The sequence below is a fragment of the Saimiri boliviensis genome, chromosome 14 (assembly GCF_048565385.1).
Source record: "Saimiri boliviensis isolate mSaiBol1 chromosome 14, mSaiBol1.pri, whole genome shotgun sequence".
Lineage (NCBI taxonomy): Eukaryota > Metazoa > Chordata > Mammalia > Primates > Cebidae > Saimiri > Saimiri boliviensis.
The window spans coordinates 7,321,103-7,338,140 of NC_133462.1; the positions used below are offsets into that span (position 1 = coordinate 7,321,103).

Below are 17,038 nucleotides of genomic sequence, written 5' to 3' on the forward strand. Positions count from 1 at the left end.
GAGCACCCATAACTGGTACAAGAAGTGGGTGGCTCACTGGGACCCCAGCATTGTTTGGGAGGGACACTGGGTTTTGTAATGCTAAAGAACTTACCCTGCGAGACCCCTGAAACTTCACATTCCTGGATCTGGAGGCACTAGGAATGTGGTGGTGTGTACCCCCAAATATTATTATGAAAGGAACAGTCACTTTGGGGACCTAGGTCCTGGGTCTGGGAATGCAAGAACCATGGCATTCTGAAGGCCAAGGCTTATATTTCGGGGGGAGCTGGCAGCTGAAATGCTGGTATCTTGGCTCTGAGTGGTGCAGGGAATCAAAGCCCTAACTGCTGGTATTTGAGGGCACTGGGTCTTGGGGTACAGGGCCTTAATTGGATCTTAGGTATATGGGGATTTTTACGAGGGTCACTGATTCCTCCACCCTCCTGTTTCTGCTTCCCGTCAGTCCCCCTTGCCCCACAGGCTGTTCCCCAGAGCAGAGCCTCAGAGCCACAGGCCCTTTCCCACCTGGCTTCAGCCCCAGGAATGTATCCAGCGTGACCTGGGGCCTGCAGAACAGGTGCTGGCCCTCCCTCCAGTCTGCAGCTCTGGGGATGAGGGGGGGAAGTTGTCCAGCCCCCAGGCAACAGGAGAAGGGCCTTGGCCAACATCTGGGTGCCAGCAGGGCATGGGTGGGGCTCTGAGGGGATAAGGGCTTTTAAAAGGCTCCCCAGGGAGGTTCCTCAGCTCCTCCACCTGCCGGGCCCTGCACACATCTGTCACCATGTGGTTCCTGGTCCTGTGCCTCGCCCTGTCCCTGGGGGGGACTGGTGAGACAGTGGCGGGATGTGGGAGGGGGAGCGGGCCCTGACTTTCTTGCTGCCCTCACCCCCCTCCCGATAAGCCCTTCCCCTCCAACACTCCATCATCGTCCCTCCAGCCCACAGTCCACCCGGGTCCAGGATGCCCAGGCTCTTATCTATCTTGTGCGGGCCCAACCTAAAATTCCACCCCAGCCCCTCCATGTTGTCACAGTCCTCACTGCCACACCAGATCCCTGCTCCTTCCAGGAAGCCTCAGTACTTTCTCCTCTTCCCTAGTCAACTCCCAGTCCCACCGCTTTACCAAAGGAGCAGATTCTGGGCCATCTCTGTCTCTCTCTGGAGGACCCAGCTCTCCCATGGGCTTCCCCAACCCCACAGGACCCTTGATCATCCCCTCCTTCCCCCTAGTTCTCTGCAGCCACCCATTTGGCTCCTGAGTCTACAAATCCTGCCATACTCCAGTGACTTTTTCCATCCAGCTGTCAGCTCTCGACTGTGTCCTTCAGACCCTGACATCTGGTCCCCCCAGTCCTCCCAGCTCCCCCAAATTTCACCAGCCAACCCTGCTTCCCAAACTGGCATGTGAGATTCCCCCATCTGGTATGAGGGGGACTCTGCAAATGTCCCTACCCACTCAGCACCCCCAGCTCTCCCAGGAAAAACACCCTCACCCTCCCACCTGCTCCTTCCCTTGGGGAATTTCCATCCCGCCCCAGGCCCCAGCCCTTCTCCACCTGAATCGTTCCTGCACAGCTCTGGTTTTCTAGAGCCCCACCCCAAGGACCCCAAATGTCTTCTCAGCCAGACCTTCTGCCCTGGCCTACCCCGAGTCCACCAGTATGTGATTCTACAACCTCACATCAAGTGGGTCCTGCATTCTATTCCTGCAGCTGCTAGGTACCTGTTTTGACCACTTTTCCAATTCTATCCTGGGACTGCCTCCAAGAGGACCCCACATCCCTCCAGTAACCTCAGACCATGAACCCCAACCCCATAAAAACAAAGATCCCATCCGTCACCCCGTCCCAGAAGGACTGTCACTCACCCCTCCCTCCTCCTGAGCCCCTTTCCAGTCCTGACCCCAACTCTGTTCTCAGGTTGCCCTTCCTGGTTCACAGGAAGGATCCCAAAACTTTTCAGAACCCACCCCTAGCCTCAACCATGACCCTTTCTTTTACCCTTTAACCAAGAAGCCCTGAAATCTAACTCTCCCAGCCGAGCTGGCTCCTTCCAACCCGTGTAGGGACCCCATATCACCCCCAAACTCCTCAATCCAGATGCTCTTTTGACCTCTCAGACCCGGTTCCCTAAAGCTGCATCTTTTCTTGAACCCCAAAAGCCCAACCCAGGTCGTGTTCCCCTAGCCCGGAAGCCCCTTAGCCCTCCACATTCTTCAGCAAGCCTCTGATCCTCTCTCATCCTTGGTGCCTTGATCTCTGGTTTCCAGAATCCCTTTCCACTCTCCTAACCCATCGTCTCCCACCCCACAGCCCAAGTGACCAGACACCCAGACACAGTGTCTGCTCCTGACACTGTCTCCTGCCTCCTGCCCTCATCCCTGGAGGCTGCTCTGCTGTCAGAGCACGAAATCTCCGCACCAGGTCCAGACACCACCCCAAAAGCCCAGGGAAGGGTCTAGAGTCCCAGCCCTTCCCAATGTCCCTCGCCCGTGTCCCCAGACCTCCAGCCCTAGTCCTCTACCCACAATGTCCCTTCAAACCCACAGCCCAGCTCCCCCTCCTAGCCTCATCCCTGGCCTCTCCTACCAACCCTGCCCTCCCTGACCCAGCACCACCTCTGCAGGTGCTGTGCCCCCGATTCAGTCCCGGATTGTGGGAGGCTGGGATTGTAAGCCGCATTCCCAACCCTGGCAGGCGGCTCTGTACCATTACAGCACCTTCCAGTGCGGGGGCGTCCTGGTGCACCCCCAGTGGGTGCTCACGGCTGCCCATTGCATCAGCAAGTGAGTAGGGGCCTGGGGTCTGGGAGGAGGGCGTCTACACTGCCACAGGATTGAGAAGCCAGTGGCATTCCCCTTGGATAACCTCAGGCAAGACTCGGGGACTGAGGCAGAGAGGGAGGCAGTTCCCATGGGGAGGCTGAGCTGGGCTGGATTTCCCTCCCCAAGGCTGCCTGGGTCTTGCTGGGTCTCTTGGGATCTGGCTCTGTTTGTGTCTGTGTGACTGTGTTTTAGTCTCTATCTCCCTCTCTCTTCTCTGTCTCCTTGTCCGTGTCTCCCCTGTCTCTGTCTCTCTGGGTCCCTCTGTGGCATCTCTGTCACTGTGTGTCACCCTCCAGCTCTCTGCCCATCTCTCTCTCTGGGTCTCCACCTCACTGCTCCTCCATCCCTACTAAACACACACCCAGAAGGGCCTAAGGGAGGCCCAAGAACAAAGGAAGGGCTTTATCCCCAGTGTGTGTGCCTGGCAGGGGGCACCTCTCCCTCTGGCCAGCCCCCCACAGGACATCCCTCCAGTCTGGGAAAACACAGGGAAGGCTGGTTTCAGTGGGAGCTTGGTGGGAAACTGAGGGAGCAGGAAGGAGAAGGGGGGGTAAGAAAGGCGGGGAGGGTGCTGGGGGGGGCAGGGGGCCTCGACGTTGGACTTCAGCCCAGGCCACCCGCCCCTGGGGAGCCCGCACCACAGCCCCAGCTGCAGCTGAGCTGCTCTCAGGCTCCCCGCCTCCCCACCTGCCCCCACCCTCCCCCAGGGCCTCCCTCCCTTTTCTCTCCCACACTCGGTCACCCCTCCTTCCTCTCTGCCTCTGTTTCTAGTTCTCTGACTTCCCGAGCCCTTTTTCATCTGTCTGCTTCTCGCTCCCCTCCGGGTTCTGTTCCCTCTTCCTCCCTCTCCCCTGGGCCTGTTTCTCGCTGTCCCTGTCTTTTCTCCTTCTCAGCAGCCTCTGTTTTGCTCACCCCGTTTCTTTCTCACTGCCCTCCCTCTGCCTCTCACCCCTCTGTCCTTCTGAGCTCTTTTTCACTTTCTGTCTCTGCATTTGCCCTTTGCACTCTTAAACTCCTTCATCTTGCCACTTGGTGTCTGTGTTTCTCCGTATCTTTCTTCATCTGTCTCTGCCCACCCCCGTTTTTCTCTTTCTCTTTCCCTCTTTGGGGACCCTCCCCCATGCTCCCCTGCCCCATTCTCCTTTCCCCTGTCTGCCTCCGCATCCTTCCACTCCCATCTTTCCCCAGCCATTACCAGCTCTGGCTGGGTCGCCATGACTTGTTTGAGGACGAAGCCACAGCCCAGTTTGTTCTAGTCAGTAAGAGCTTCCCACACCCTGACTTCAACATGAGCCTCCTGAAGAACCACACCCGCCTCCCAGGCGAGGACTACAGCCACGACCTCATGCTGCTCCAGCTGAAGCAGCCTGTCCAGATCACAGATGCCGTGAAGGTCGTGGAGTTGCCCACTGAGGGCGTCGAAGTCGGGAGCACCTGTTTGGCCTCCGGCTGGGGCAGCATCGAACCAGAGAAGTGTATGTGGGGGCAGACGGTGCAGGCCAAGGCGGGGCTGGGGATGCCTGAGTCGGAGGGAGAAAGGGCCAAGGAACCAGGTGAGGTCTGGCTGCAGCCCGTTTTCTCCCGGGTTCCTAGTCTCATTTCCAGATATTCTCCAGTGTGTGGACCTCAAAATCGTGCCTAATGATGAGTGCGACAAAGCCCACACCCAGAATGTGACAGAGTTCATGCTGTGTGCCGGATCCCTGGAAGATGGCCAAGACACCTGTGTGGTGAGCCAGTCCTGCCCCCAGAGTCTGGAAGGGCTGGGGGAGGGGACTCAGCCTAAGAACTGGCTTCTGAGAACTAACCGGGCGTCGGCTTCACTGCTCCCCAGCTAGCTGTAGCCTCCTGCCCCATCAGTGCCCCAGCTCCCCTCCTTTCCCCCGGCTCATTCAGGTACAACTGCATCTCACCCCCCAACACCAGAGTTCACCGTTCCTCCCGGTAACGCAGTTACTGTTGAGTCAGAGAGGTGGCCTCTGCGATGCGCCTGCAGATGGTCCTGCCCCTCCTCCCATTGACCTGTCTGCAGGGACTGTCCTCCTGGACCCTGCTACACACGCAGGAGTTGGACCCTGAAGTCCCTTCCTCCTTGGCCAGGACTGGAGCCCCTGGACCCTCTGTAGGAATCCCTGCCCACCTTCCTCTGGAAGTGGGCACTGGAGGCCCTTTCTGAGAGCTGGGGCTCCCCAGGGAGAACTGGGCCCCACACACCTTTGTCGCTCTCCCCTTCCACCTCCCAGGGTGACTCAGGGGGCCCGCTGACCTGTGACGGCGTGCTCCAAGGCATCACATCATGGGGCTACGTCCCTTGTGGCAGCCCCAACAAGCCTTCTGTCTTCGTGAGAGTGCTGTCATATATGAAGTGGATCAAGGACACCATAGCGGACAACTCCTGAATGCCCAGCCCTGTCCCCTACCCCCAGTAAAACTGAATGTGCATCAAATGTGTGTCACGTTCTGGCATCACTTATCTTTCCAGATATGGTGCACCTGGACCCACTCGGCTGAGGCTGGGGCCACCCCAGCTGTCCCAGTCTTGTGCCTGGAGGTCACCAGCCCGTGGGGAAAGGAAGGGGCTGTAACAGGTGCAGACAAACAGGCAGGGAAAGGCTCAGATTCCAAAGGGCAAGTCAGGGACACCAGACCAGTTCACTCACACTAGGATGGACCCTGCCCTGGTTGGGAGGTGGGGGGCAATGGAGGGTCCGAGGCTGAGAGGTTAGCAAGTGTCTACGTTTTATTGCGGCGGGGAAGCCAGGAAAGGTACAAAGGGATGTTATTGCAAGCCATGCCTTCCCAGGCAGGAACAAAGCAGCAAAGGACGGGTCCTAGAGAGAGGGTCAGAGTTTGCTACCGGTCCCCTCATAGGGCGTGGCCTGATCTCAAGAGGTGGGGCCTCAAGGGAGGTCTAATATCAGGGGCATGGCCATGCTGAAGGGGTTGGCCTGGCATCTGGCCAGGGCTGCCGGTCAGTGTCCTGAGGAGCTCGGGGGCTATTCCTTGAAGGGGCTTGTGGTCTCGTCCTCGGGGGTGCATGAAATCGGCAGGCCCAGGCTATGCTCAGAGTCTGTGTCTGAGTTCTGTTTGGATGTGCACCTCTCAGTGCCCTGCTGCAAGGCCCACCCGCCATAGCTCAGCTGCTGCACGTTCAAGGGCTGCCCTCTGCTCCACATGCCCACTCGGTTTAGGTAGGACACGGCTCCTGGGGGAGCAGGCTAGGAGGGCCACTGGACTCCGAGTCCCACCCTAGGCCCCACCCGCTTCCCCGAGGCCCCGTCCACCTCCGAGGCCTCGCCCTCACCGGCAGGCAGCATCAGGTTGCTGGCGTCCCAGCACAGGTAGGAGGTCACCAGGCAGGACACCAGCGGACTCAGGTGCACCACCTTGCAGTTAACTGGAAGGAGTGTCAGGCTGAAAAGAATCAGGAGCCCTGCACTGCGGTGGGGCCAGAGATGGATAGAAGGCTGGACAGTGAGCTCTGGGACCCCCAGTAAGAGAAGAGGGACTGAGACATCCTCTCCTACTCTCCGTGACAGGCAGACACACACACACCCCCTCACAGCAGACAGAAAGATACCTGGAGAGAAGGGACAAAAAAGAAAGGGAAACAGAGTGGGGGAGAGGAAACACCCCACACCCCCAGACTGAGAGAGAGACTAGAACTGAGTCAGAGCTCACCAGAGACACGCTAAGACAGAGGCTCCAAGGGGAGCAGCACAAAAGTCTAGATACACCTCCCAAAAGCCAGAGAGGGGTGCTGGGGTCAGGGACACCCCCCCCCGACCCCCGCCGCCCCGCCATGCCAGAGCCAGCACTTAACCAATGCCGATGCAGAGGAAACTAAAGACAAAGTCGATGACGTTCAGGTGGTGGGACACTGGCTGGGAGGAGGACACAGAACAGGATGACTGCCAGTAACATGAAGCCCCCACTCATATGGGTAAGAACTGGGGAGAGGGGGACAGATGCCCCAGACACCCCTCTTGATCATCCTCCAAACTCATCCCTGTTGATAGCCACAAGCAGCCCAACAGACACCCCCAAAGTTTGGCACATCCCCAAAATCACCTCCTAGAAACCTCAAAGTAACTCCACTCTCACAAGGTCAACCCCAGGGACCCCTAGAGTCATCCCTAGTCACACCCTTAGAGTTGTCCCAAAGCACCCCTACTTAACCTCAAAGCCAATTCTCACTCTCATAATCCATCCCACATGCCCCTCAATGTCACTTCACAGATGACCCCCCCCAAGGTTATCCCACAGAACCATCTCAATCATATCTTTCTTCTTTTTTCTTTCTTTCTTTCTTTTTTTTTTTTTTTTTTTGGAGACAGAATTTCACTCTGTCGCCCAGGCTGGGGTGCAGTGGCACAATCTTGGGTCAATTCCAACCTCTGCCTCCTGGCCTCAAGCAATTCTCCTGTCTCAGCCTCCCAAGCAGCTGGGACTACAGGTACCTGCTGCCACACCTGGCTAAGTTTTGTATTTTTAGTAGAGATGGGGTTTCACCATGTCGGTGAGGCTGGTCTCGATCTCCTGACCTCAGGTCATCTGCCCACCTCGGCCTCCCAAATTTCTGGGATTACAGGTGTGAACCACCACACCCAGCCTCAATCACTTCTACAGTCACCCCGACAGACACCCCCAGTCACCTTACTTGAACTCCTAAAAGGTGTTTCATAATAACGCACATTAATATCCTTAGTATCACTCCCAGACACCTTCAACAGCACCCTCAAAGTTACCCACGACAACTCAGCAACCCCAGTCATCTCCAAAGTCACCCCACTTCTGCTACAGTCTCTCCTCGTCATCACCCAAGGTCCTCCAGTGGCCCCATTCACATGTCGACAACCTCCCCAGACATCCTAGTGTCACCTCTTGTTCACACCTCAGAGCCCCCCCTCCCAAAACACGCACAGATTTGTATATGAGAAAAACTTTCAGATCAAACACTCTAACACCAATGTGCCCAAAAGCTTAGTTCCAGTTTACGATGGATATTTATCCAAGTTGTATTTCCAGCAGAAGAGAGTTTCAGCTGTTTCTGAGGACTTCATCTCCTCCTTTTAGCCCTTTTTCTACTTTGCCTACTTTCCAACAGTGCAAAACTGTTTTAGCCAAATAAGCTAAGACCTCATCTGCTTTGTTTCTGGCAAACTGCACATCTCTAACACCCAACAAGAAAGAGAAAGGACCATCATATATACAGAACAGCAACAGCACTCTCAGGATTTGGGGAGATATCAGATCCCTTGGTTTTTTTTCTGTTTCTGTTTGGTTTTGTTCGCAGAGATGGCGTCTCACTATGCTACACAGGGTTGTCTCAAACTCTTGAGCTCAAGCGATCTTCCCTCCTTGGCCTCTCAAAGTGCTGGGACTACACGTGTCACCGGTCCCCTTAGTTCTTTCTGCTAATTGAAGAGTCTAGAAGCAGAGGTCAGGGAGAACGCACCAGACCAAAAACCAAGACCGTGAATGGAGAATTTGGTCTGCCCAGAACAGCAGCCTGGCATCTCTTGGGGACACCCTCCACCCAACTCACATAACAATGGTTGAGGGATTCTCCTGACATATGCTGCCCTCTGGGCCACAGAGATAATCATGTGATTCTGGCTGAGCCAATCACAGTACCCCATGCCACAGACCCTGCAATTGGCCCAAAAATGGACACATGACCAAAGCCAACCAATCAGACTCTGCCCCAGGGCTTTTTATTAGGAAGCTGTCAGGGAAGAGCAGTCTCTCCTCGAGGATTATAAGCCTGAAACTGCCTAAGTTTTGGACCCAGCCTCATGGGGGAGAGTAAAACTATGAAGAAAAACAGACAAGAGAAAGAACACTGAGATGACACTTAAGTCCCTGGCTCTCATCATCCTAGAGAGCAGCCACTCTGTGGCTTAGTCAGAATAAGTGGACATTTGCAGCTTACCTCCCCACCATACCTTTCACCTCCTGCCCATTGCCCTTCTCAGCCCCAGTTATAAGCCAATCAACAAACTGTACTGCACTGGCCGTATAATTGGCTCAGGGTGCTCATGTGCCCCAAGCCACACAGGACTCTTGCAAAAACTGTTGACAACTTTTTTCTACTGGACTCAGTAATTATTACCAATTCTGCCAAGTTGCTGACAGCTCTGCCAGTTTTCTCTGTCTGCTCTCAGATCCATTCCCCACCCTGCCCTGTTCTGCACTGCAAGAACCACATTTCCCAAACTCCTTTGCTCACCATCTTATCACTGTGTTTGGCTAATGGGAGGCACTGGCAGAAGACTGGCTCTGGGAGGAGAGGACAAGCCAGGTATTTATCGCCCTCTCTATCTCTGCATGTGGTGGGTCTTCAGTAGTAGTTATATCTATTCCCTGATTCTAGCCACCCCTGAGCAATCCAACCATGGGCCTATGCCTTCCATAGGGTTCCAGTTTCTGGACTGTAGTAATACCACCTCCTCCCATTGTCCTTCTGGCTGAGTAGCAGCATCCTGTAGTTCCTAAACCCCTGATTTGCCTCACTATTTCTTATTAGCTTCTCAGTTCTTCTATCACCCATGAACCAATTCCCTCTATTTACTTCCTTCTGAAGAACCTGGAATGATTTACTTTCGTAACTGGATTCTGACTTGCCACTACATAAAGCCTTGAGAATGAAGCCAATCCAAGTAGCCAAGAAACAGTAATATCTGACACTATCACTTGGGCCTCTGAATCCAGCCATGCCTGAAGACATTCCTACCCCTATCATTTCTCACCCAGGGGATCCCATGATGGAGCCCCTAGATAGTTCAAGTTAGTTCACCCAAGCTAGTACAACTAGTTCTCTCAAGCTAGTTCAAATTAAGAGTTTGTGTCACTTGTGACTGGGCGAGGTGGCTCACGCCTGTAATCCCAACACTTTGGGAGGCCGAGGCAGGTGGATCACCTGAGATCAGGAGTTCAAGATCAGCCTGGCCAACATGGTGAAACCCCATCTCTACTAAAAATGCAAAAATTAGCTGGGCGTGGTGGCAGGCATCTGTAATCCCAGCTACTTGGGAGGCTGAGGCTGGAGAATCGCTTGAACCCAGGAGGCGAAGGTTGGAGTGAGCTGAGAGATTGTGCCACTGCACTGCATCCTGAGCGACAGAGCAAGACTCCATCTGAAAAAATACAAAGTAACAATAATAATAATAATAATAATAAAGTTCACACTAAATTGTTCACAGCGGAACTCCTAGAAAGTGAGTTCGGAGTAGAGAAATTTCATTTTTTTTATTTTCAAAATAATCATATAAGTGGAAAGACTGTATAATTATATCAGTGGAAAGACGCTCCTAAGATCTCCAACCCTACCAAGAATGCACTGTCACGGGCCTTCAACCATCACAACTGGGGGTGTGCCCCACAGGCTTCCCCCAGCCCCAGTAGTCCCAGCTCCCAACCTCTTCTTCTCCCAAACATGGGATTGCAACCCCAGCCCTTCCTCCCAGAGACCCAGGAGTCCAGGCTCCCCCCTCCTCCCTCAGACCCAGGAGTCCAGGCCCCAGCCCCTCCTCCCTCAGACCCAGGAGTCCAGGCCCCCAGCCCCTCCTCCCTCAGACCCGGGAGTCCAGGCCCCCAGCCCCTCCTCCCTCAGACCCGGGAGTCCAGGCCCCCAGCCCCTCCTCCCTCAGACCCGGGAGTCCAGGCCCCCAGCCCCTCCTCCCTCAGACCCGGGAGTCCAGGCCCCCAGCCCCTCCTCCCTCAGACCCGGGAGTCCAGGCCCCCAGCCCCTCCTCCCTCAGACCCGGGAGTCCAGGCCCCCAGCCCCTCCTCCCTCAGACCCGGGAGTCCAGGCCCCCAGCCCCTCCTCCCTCAGACCCGGGAGTCCAGACCCCAGCCCCTCCTCCCTCAGACCCAGGAGTCCAGGCCCCAGCCCCTCCTCCCTCAGACCCGGGAGTCCAGGCCCCCAGCCCCTCCTCCCTCAGACCCAGGAATCCAGACTCCCCGTCCGTCCTCCCTCACACCCAGGTAAGTGTACGAGCCCCGGCCCCACCTCCCTAAGACTCCAGCGTATGAGCGCCAAACCATCCTCCCACAGACCCAGGAGTCCAGACCCCCAGGCCCCACTTCCCCAGACCTAAGGACCCTGCTTTCCGTCTTTGCGTCACTGCTCTAGCCCGGCCTCTCGCCCTGTAGGCTCCGCCTCTAATTCTGAGCCACCTGGGCTCTTCCCCGGAACCGCCCCCTGTCAATCTCCGCACTGGACTCGCCTCCCGCCCCGCGGCTGGGACTTACTTTGAAGCCGGCCCTTGGGCTTGGGCCCCGCCTCTGCAGCCTCCGCTCAAGCTCCCGCCTCGCAAACAGTCCCAGCAGTTTCTCTCTCTCCCGCAGCGCCGCCCTCGGGGTCCTTTCTCTGCACGGCCCACCTTTGGTGCTGTCTTCAGAATTGCCGGACGCGGGTGACAAGACAATCGTTTCCAACATATCCTTCTCCCTTTTTGTCAGCCCCAGAGACAACGCCTCTGCGCTTTTTCAGGAAGATTCTAGCGGGAGCAGGTAATAATCCTTTGCCTAAGCACTAAAGCGGAGTTTCCCAAACAGGCGCGTGTATTGGACGCCTCGGCCGGAGCGCGGGCTGGCGCTGAGGACCGGCTTTGCCAGCGGCAAGCTGCGCGTGCTGCGACCCAGAAGCGCCTTGGAAAGAGAAATGCTGTTGTAAGTTTCCTTGTCTCGATCTTTTTTTCTGGCTGTGTGGCGGGGCGTTGAGATTAGGGACGCACTTGTCCTGAAGGTCTGGAGGCTGCAACGGTAGCAGCCACGTTGTCGCGTGAGCAGCGTCAGGGTCTTTGCAGGGACCCAGAGAGCGCGCTCCGGGGCGAGTCTAGGAGTTGCCTGCGGGGATGGTGGTGGCTGTTGGGGGCACTTGGGAGCCAGTGATTTCTGCAGCTGGAGCGAGCAGGGATGCCGTGGAGGACCCTCCTCCGTCTGCCCCGCGGCGGGTCTAGCCCCTTTCGCTGCTCGCACGCCGCGGGCCTCCGCCATCTTGTCCGTTTGGTTGGGGGAGGGGGTGGGCGGGTGGAGAGGGAAAATTCTGTTATTTCCGAGGTTTTCCACCCCCGTGCAACCTATAGATGCTTCCTTAGGAGTTCGCCCTTGTTTTTAAAACTCTGAACGGCTTGCATTTTTGTGCAACCTAGAACAAAGACTGGGGGAGGCGGTTTTGGCGGGGGCGGGGGGGGCGGGACAAAGGGTATCGAGTTAGCAAGGAAGTGGCAGTGGGTGTTTTTTTTTTTTTTTGAGACTCACTTAGGAATGGACATAGAAGAAAGCAGAGGCGGCCTTTGCTTACCTGTAGGAGTCATTCTGACCGTGCTACGTGAGAGGGTTTTCTTGACGTTAGTTTTTTGCTTAGGTCCTTTAAGGTCTTGAACATCGGTTTCCTGGACAAGCTGCCCCAGAAAACCCCTCGATGCAGCCGACCCTTACCCTGAATGCTCTGCAGCTGCATTCCTAAACTTACCTAAGCGCCACAGCAAGGTTGCCAGACGCCTCCGTTAAGCAACCCGTAATTCCAGCCATTTGGGCAGAACAGGGGACGTCATGGGAAACGTGAACAAACCTTAGTTACACATTCTTGTAAATTCCTGTTTTTTATTTAACTGCCGCCATAAAAGTCACAGGATGACTCCTCTTTAACCCCGCCGATTTTCTTCCTGCTCGACGGCAGCGTGAAGGGGGACCCTGGTCCGCTCCTGCTCTGGCTCTAACCCTTCCCCCAACCACCCTGCTTCTGAGTCTTGAGCCCTCCCCGTCTCCACCCCTTACCCGCTCTGGAGCCCAGCATGCCCAGCAACCATCTCCCTTGCTTCTCCTCCCTGAGATAGCAGAGGCTAAAGGGACTGTCTGTGTCCGTGTCCGTTTCTCCCTCTCTGATCTCTGCCAGATTGAAAAACGTCTGGGGTCCTCCAATCCCGATAATTACATCAAATAATTTAAATAACTCACCCAGTCTTAGGAACTGGGCATGATTCTCTTTATTATCCTCTCTCCTGTCCTCCTTCCGGAAGAGAAGGAAGCAGTGTGGCTACAGCCCAGGCACATGCTGAAGGTCTTCATTGGCAAGATCCTAGATCCTACTAAGCCCTTAGGATCCGCTGCTGTTTCCCCCCCACACATCCCCACCCAAGAGCCTTCCTGAGAGTACCAATCCACAGACCCTGGCTGGGCATCCCATAACTATATGATCATTTGCCTCATTGCAGGCCTTAACAAAGCTGCCCATAAGGCTGTAAGGTTTGAAAAACTGAAATTTCCCAAAAAGCAGGTGAAAACCCTGCCCAATTTCTTTCCCACCTTACAGAGGCTCTCCAAAAAATATACCTGTGTCGAACCTGCCTCCCCAGAAGGAATTATTGTTCTTAATACCCATTTTATCTCCCAATCTGCCCCCGACATCTGACACAAACTTAAAAGGCTGAGGATGGTCCTCACATCCCACAAGAAGACCTCCTTAACCTGGTTTTCAAAGTCTTCAATAACAAGGATTGTCAGGAAAAGCAGCAAAGGAGAAAGGACTTACAGAGTGCCTGCATAAATCGGTTATGAGTAATGCATAAACAAGGGAAAAAACTGCAGAATGCCTCTTCATGCCTCATGTTCCGGTGCAGGGTAACCTAGGCTTTGTTACCATAAACGTTGTGCTCAAGAACGTAAAACCCCTTCGTAGCACCATGATGTAGACAAACTTGTAGGCTCCTTGTAAGGTCCGTGTTCTACCACGGCAACGAAGGCCACTGGGCATGAGCATGTCTTAACCCACAAGTGCCGAAAGCCCTTGCCTGGTCTGCCAGCAGACAGGCCACTGAAAGTCTGACTGTTCTCTCAACAGAATAGCCTGCCTCCCAAAGCTACCACCCTTCAGTAAGATGAAAAGTGAAGAATTGCTTGTACTCCCACACCTCCTTGTCCTAGCTGCTGAAGACTAACAAGGCCCATGGCCCCTGGCATCATCTGCTATCACCTGCATTGGCGCCCCGGGTAATTTTACTAGTATCAGGTAAGCCAGTCTCTCTCTCAAGCGGTACTGGGGCCTCCTGCTTGGCTTTGCCTGAATTCTCAGGACCAATTCATCCCTCTCAGGTCTCAGTTGTGGGGGTTGACTGACTCATCTCGCGCCCACGCGCCACCAGATCTCTTGTTCCCTACTTGATACCATTTTCTCACACTCTTTCCTTATCATATCTCATCCTATATTGTCCCATCCTAGGCAGGGATCTCCTAACCAAATTCGAAGCTTCTATCACCTTCTGTTCCCCACAACCAGATTGTCTCCTCCTCTCCACTACTGCACCAGCTCTTAACCCCTCTCCCCGGTATCCACTCCCCACTTCTCTTGTTAATCTAACAGTGTGGGGTACTCCTGCCCCTCCCCTGGCAGCTCACCGTGATCCCATCAAAATCCAGCTAAAAGAGCCCTTCAGATTTTCTAACATCCCCCAGTATTCCGTCTCACTAACTTACCCAGGCTTACAGCCCATTGTAAACAAACTCCTCATGCATGGTCGTCTTAGACCAACCCCATCCTTCCTTTCAAAAAAGCAGACGGTTCTTATAGACCAGTCCAAGACCTCTAGGCTGTCAATCAGATAGTCTCGCATCCATCTGGTAGTTCCCAGCTCTTATCCATTCCTTTCCCTTATCTCTTGCAACGCGACCCACTACACTGCCATCAATCTAAAAGGTGCCTTTGTCACTGTTCCCCGAAACCCTGACTCCCAGAATCTTTTTGACTCTGAAACCTTCTAGTCACAACAGCTTACTTGGACAGTCCTCCCTCAAGTCTTTAGAGATAGTCCCCATTTCTTTGGACAAGCTCTAGCTCAGGACCTCACCCCCCTAAACCTTTCCCCTTGGCAGCTCCTTCAAGTACGTGGATGATCTCCGCCTCTCTAGCCCCTTCCCAGAGGAGCCACATTACCTTCCTTGCTAGTGAAGGGTGTAGAGTCGTCTCCTCCTCTGAGACACAACTCTCCACCCCAACCATGATTTACTTAGGGGTCCCACTTTTCCCCAGGGCCGGAGCCATTACCCTGGCACGGGCAGCGTTAATAAGAGAGCCTACCTCCACCCTCTCCTAAGAATGAAATCCTTTCTTTCTTAGGACCAGCAGGTTTCTTCAGAATATGGATTCTCAATTTTGCCCTCCCAGCTCACCCTCTCTGTGAAGCAGCCAAAGGTCCCTCTAAATGAGCCCCTTCACCCTTCACACCACGTAATCCCAGGCTTCCACAAACTGAAATCACCCTTGTCACTGCTCCTGCTCTCTCTTTGCCTGACATCTCTCAGCTGTTCACTCTCTACGTAGCCGAAAACCATGGAATAGCCCTTGGCATCCTTGGCTAACAAAAAGGAAGTCCTCCCTCCTTCACTCCCAGAGCTTACCTCTCTAAACCAGACAGCACTGCCCCAGGATGGCTGCTCTGCTTCGGAGCTCTAGCAGCAGCCGCCACCCTAGCACCAGAAAACAAAAAAATAACATTCGATCAAGACATCCGTTCACAGCCCACATGATCTACAGGATCTCCTCTCCTCCCAAGCACTGAGTACCCTTTCGCCTACCATTCTTGAAAACTCTGAGTTCCACCTCTCCAAAAGTGCTCCCCTCAAACCTGCATCTCTGCTCCCAGTATCATCTTCTCCTCCCACCCATTCCTGTACCAAAATCCTTGATCACCTACAGCCTTGTTTCCCTAATATCTCCCCTGAACCCCTCCCTAATTCTGATGACCAGTTATTTATAGATGGCTGCTCTTCCAAAAGGCGTAACTCATGGTTCTCACCAGGGCCCTAACCCTTTCCAAAGGCAAACGAGTCTCCAAATGCCCATCACATTCTTAATTTCATGCCGTCATCTGGCAAGAAAGAGGGCTTCTTACTGCCAAAGGGACCCCCATCACTAATGGCCCCCTTATTTACCAACTCCTTCAGGCTGCACAGTTAAAGCAGGAGTTACTTATTGTCAAGGACATCAAACAGGATCAGATGAAAATTCAGGAGGGAACAGAAAGGCTGACCAAGGAACTGGATAGTCAAAGATCAAAAACTCATCCTGCCTCAAGAGCAAGCCAAAGAAATTCTAACATCTCTTCATCAGTCCTTCCATATCGGTACACGCCCCCTGTACCTTCTCCTTCACCCTTCTCTTCCCCCCACCTGTTTATCTCACTCAAGGACAGAACCTCAAACTGTCATGTATGCTCTGTCACTTCCTCTCAAGGGGCCCTCTGCTGTCCTCCTCTCCCTACACGTCAGCTAAGAGGAACACTCCCAGGGAAGACTGGTAAATAGACTTTACCCACATGCCTCCTGTCAAGAAAACTAAGTTTCTTCTTACTCTTACAAGACACCTTCTCTGGGTGGGTAGAAGCATTTCCCACCTCAGAAAAAGCTGCAGAAGTCTCCCCAATCCTTTTAACAGAAATCATCCCTACATTTGGTCTTCTGCGCTCCACACAGACAACGGCCCTAGCTTTGTCTCCCAAATCACCCAACAAGTCTCAGTCCCTCAGCATCCAGTGGCACCTCCATATCCCAGACCGACCCCAGTCATCAGGAAAAGTTGAAAGGGCAAATGGGATCCTTAAGACTCAGTGAATCAAACTTGCTCTTGAAGTCCAGCAACCTCAGACCTCCCTTCTGCCCATACTCCTAGCCTGCGTCAGAGCCAGCGCGACAGCAACCTCCTTCCTCAGCCCATTTGAGTTAATATATGGACTCCCTTTCCTCCTACAAAACAGGCCCCTTCTAACTCAGCTAGGAGAGTCCTCCCAACATTATCCTCATCTGCCATCTCCTCCACGAACAAGCAGACCGTGCCCTCCCAAAATCCCACAGAGGAAATCCCACCAGCCAGACTCTCCTACCAGGAGAGCATGTCTTCCTAAAAACTCTTAACCCAGCAAGCCTTAAACCAAAGTGGGAAGGCCCTTTTCAAGTTACTCTTAGAACCCCCACCACAGCCGGACTCTCAGGACATGCCTCTTGGTACCATCTTTCCAGACTAAAAGGCTCCTACAACCGACCATCCTCCGCCGATTCTCTAGCACCCTCCTTGGCCCCACCAAACTCTGCCTTAACCTGTCCCCGAAGAAGACCCATGAGCGGTGACTCCTTCATAAATATCACCACTGTTCTTATTGCGGATGCCAGGGTCCTTGTGACGAGGAACAGCCTCCCCCGTAACCTGTCAAATACGAGAGGTCCTCTTCTCTCT

General features: G+C 54.3%; 2 protein-coding genes across 2 annotated transcripts in view; one reads left to right on the forward strand and one right to left on the reverse strand.

Annotated features, from left to right (window-relative positions):
- The window catches only part of LOC141581249 (kallikrein-2-like), a 43,821-nt gene extending 32,438 nt beyond the window's left edge, over positions 1-11,383 (reverse strand). Inside the window, exon 1 of the transcript XR_012513764.1 lies at positions 11,062-11,383. The gene's annotated coding sequence lies outside the window, so the exon portion shown is untranslated. The remainder of the gene's footprint in view (positions 1-11,061) is intronic.
- On the forward strand, positions 710-5,250 carry LOC101045013 (kallikrein-1). Its single transcript, XM_003940407.4, has 5 exons — positions 710-809; positions 2,607-2,766; positions 3,994-4,280; positions 4,399-4,535; positions 5,049-5,250. Exons 1-5 carry the CDS (start codon positions 764-766, stop codon positions 5,202-5,204), a joined length of 786 nt encoding a protein of 261 aa, XP_003940456.1. The 5' UTR covers positions 710-763; the 3' UTR covers positions 5,205-5,250.
- Positions 11,384-17,038: the final 5,655 nt, after the last annotated feature.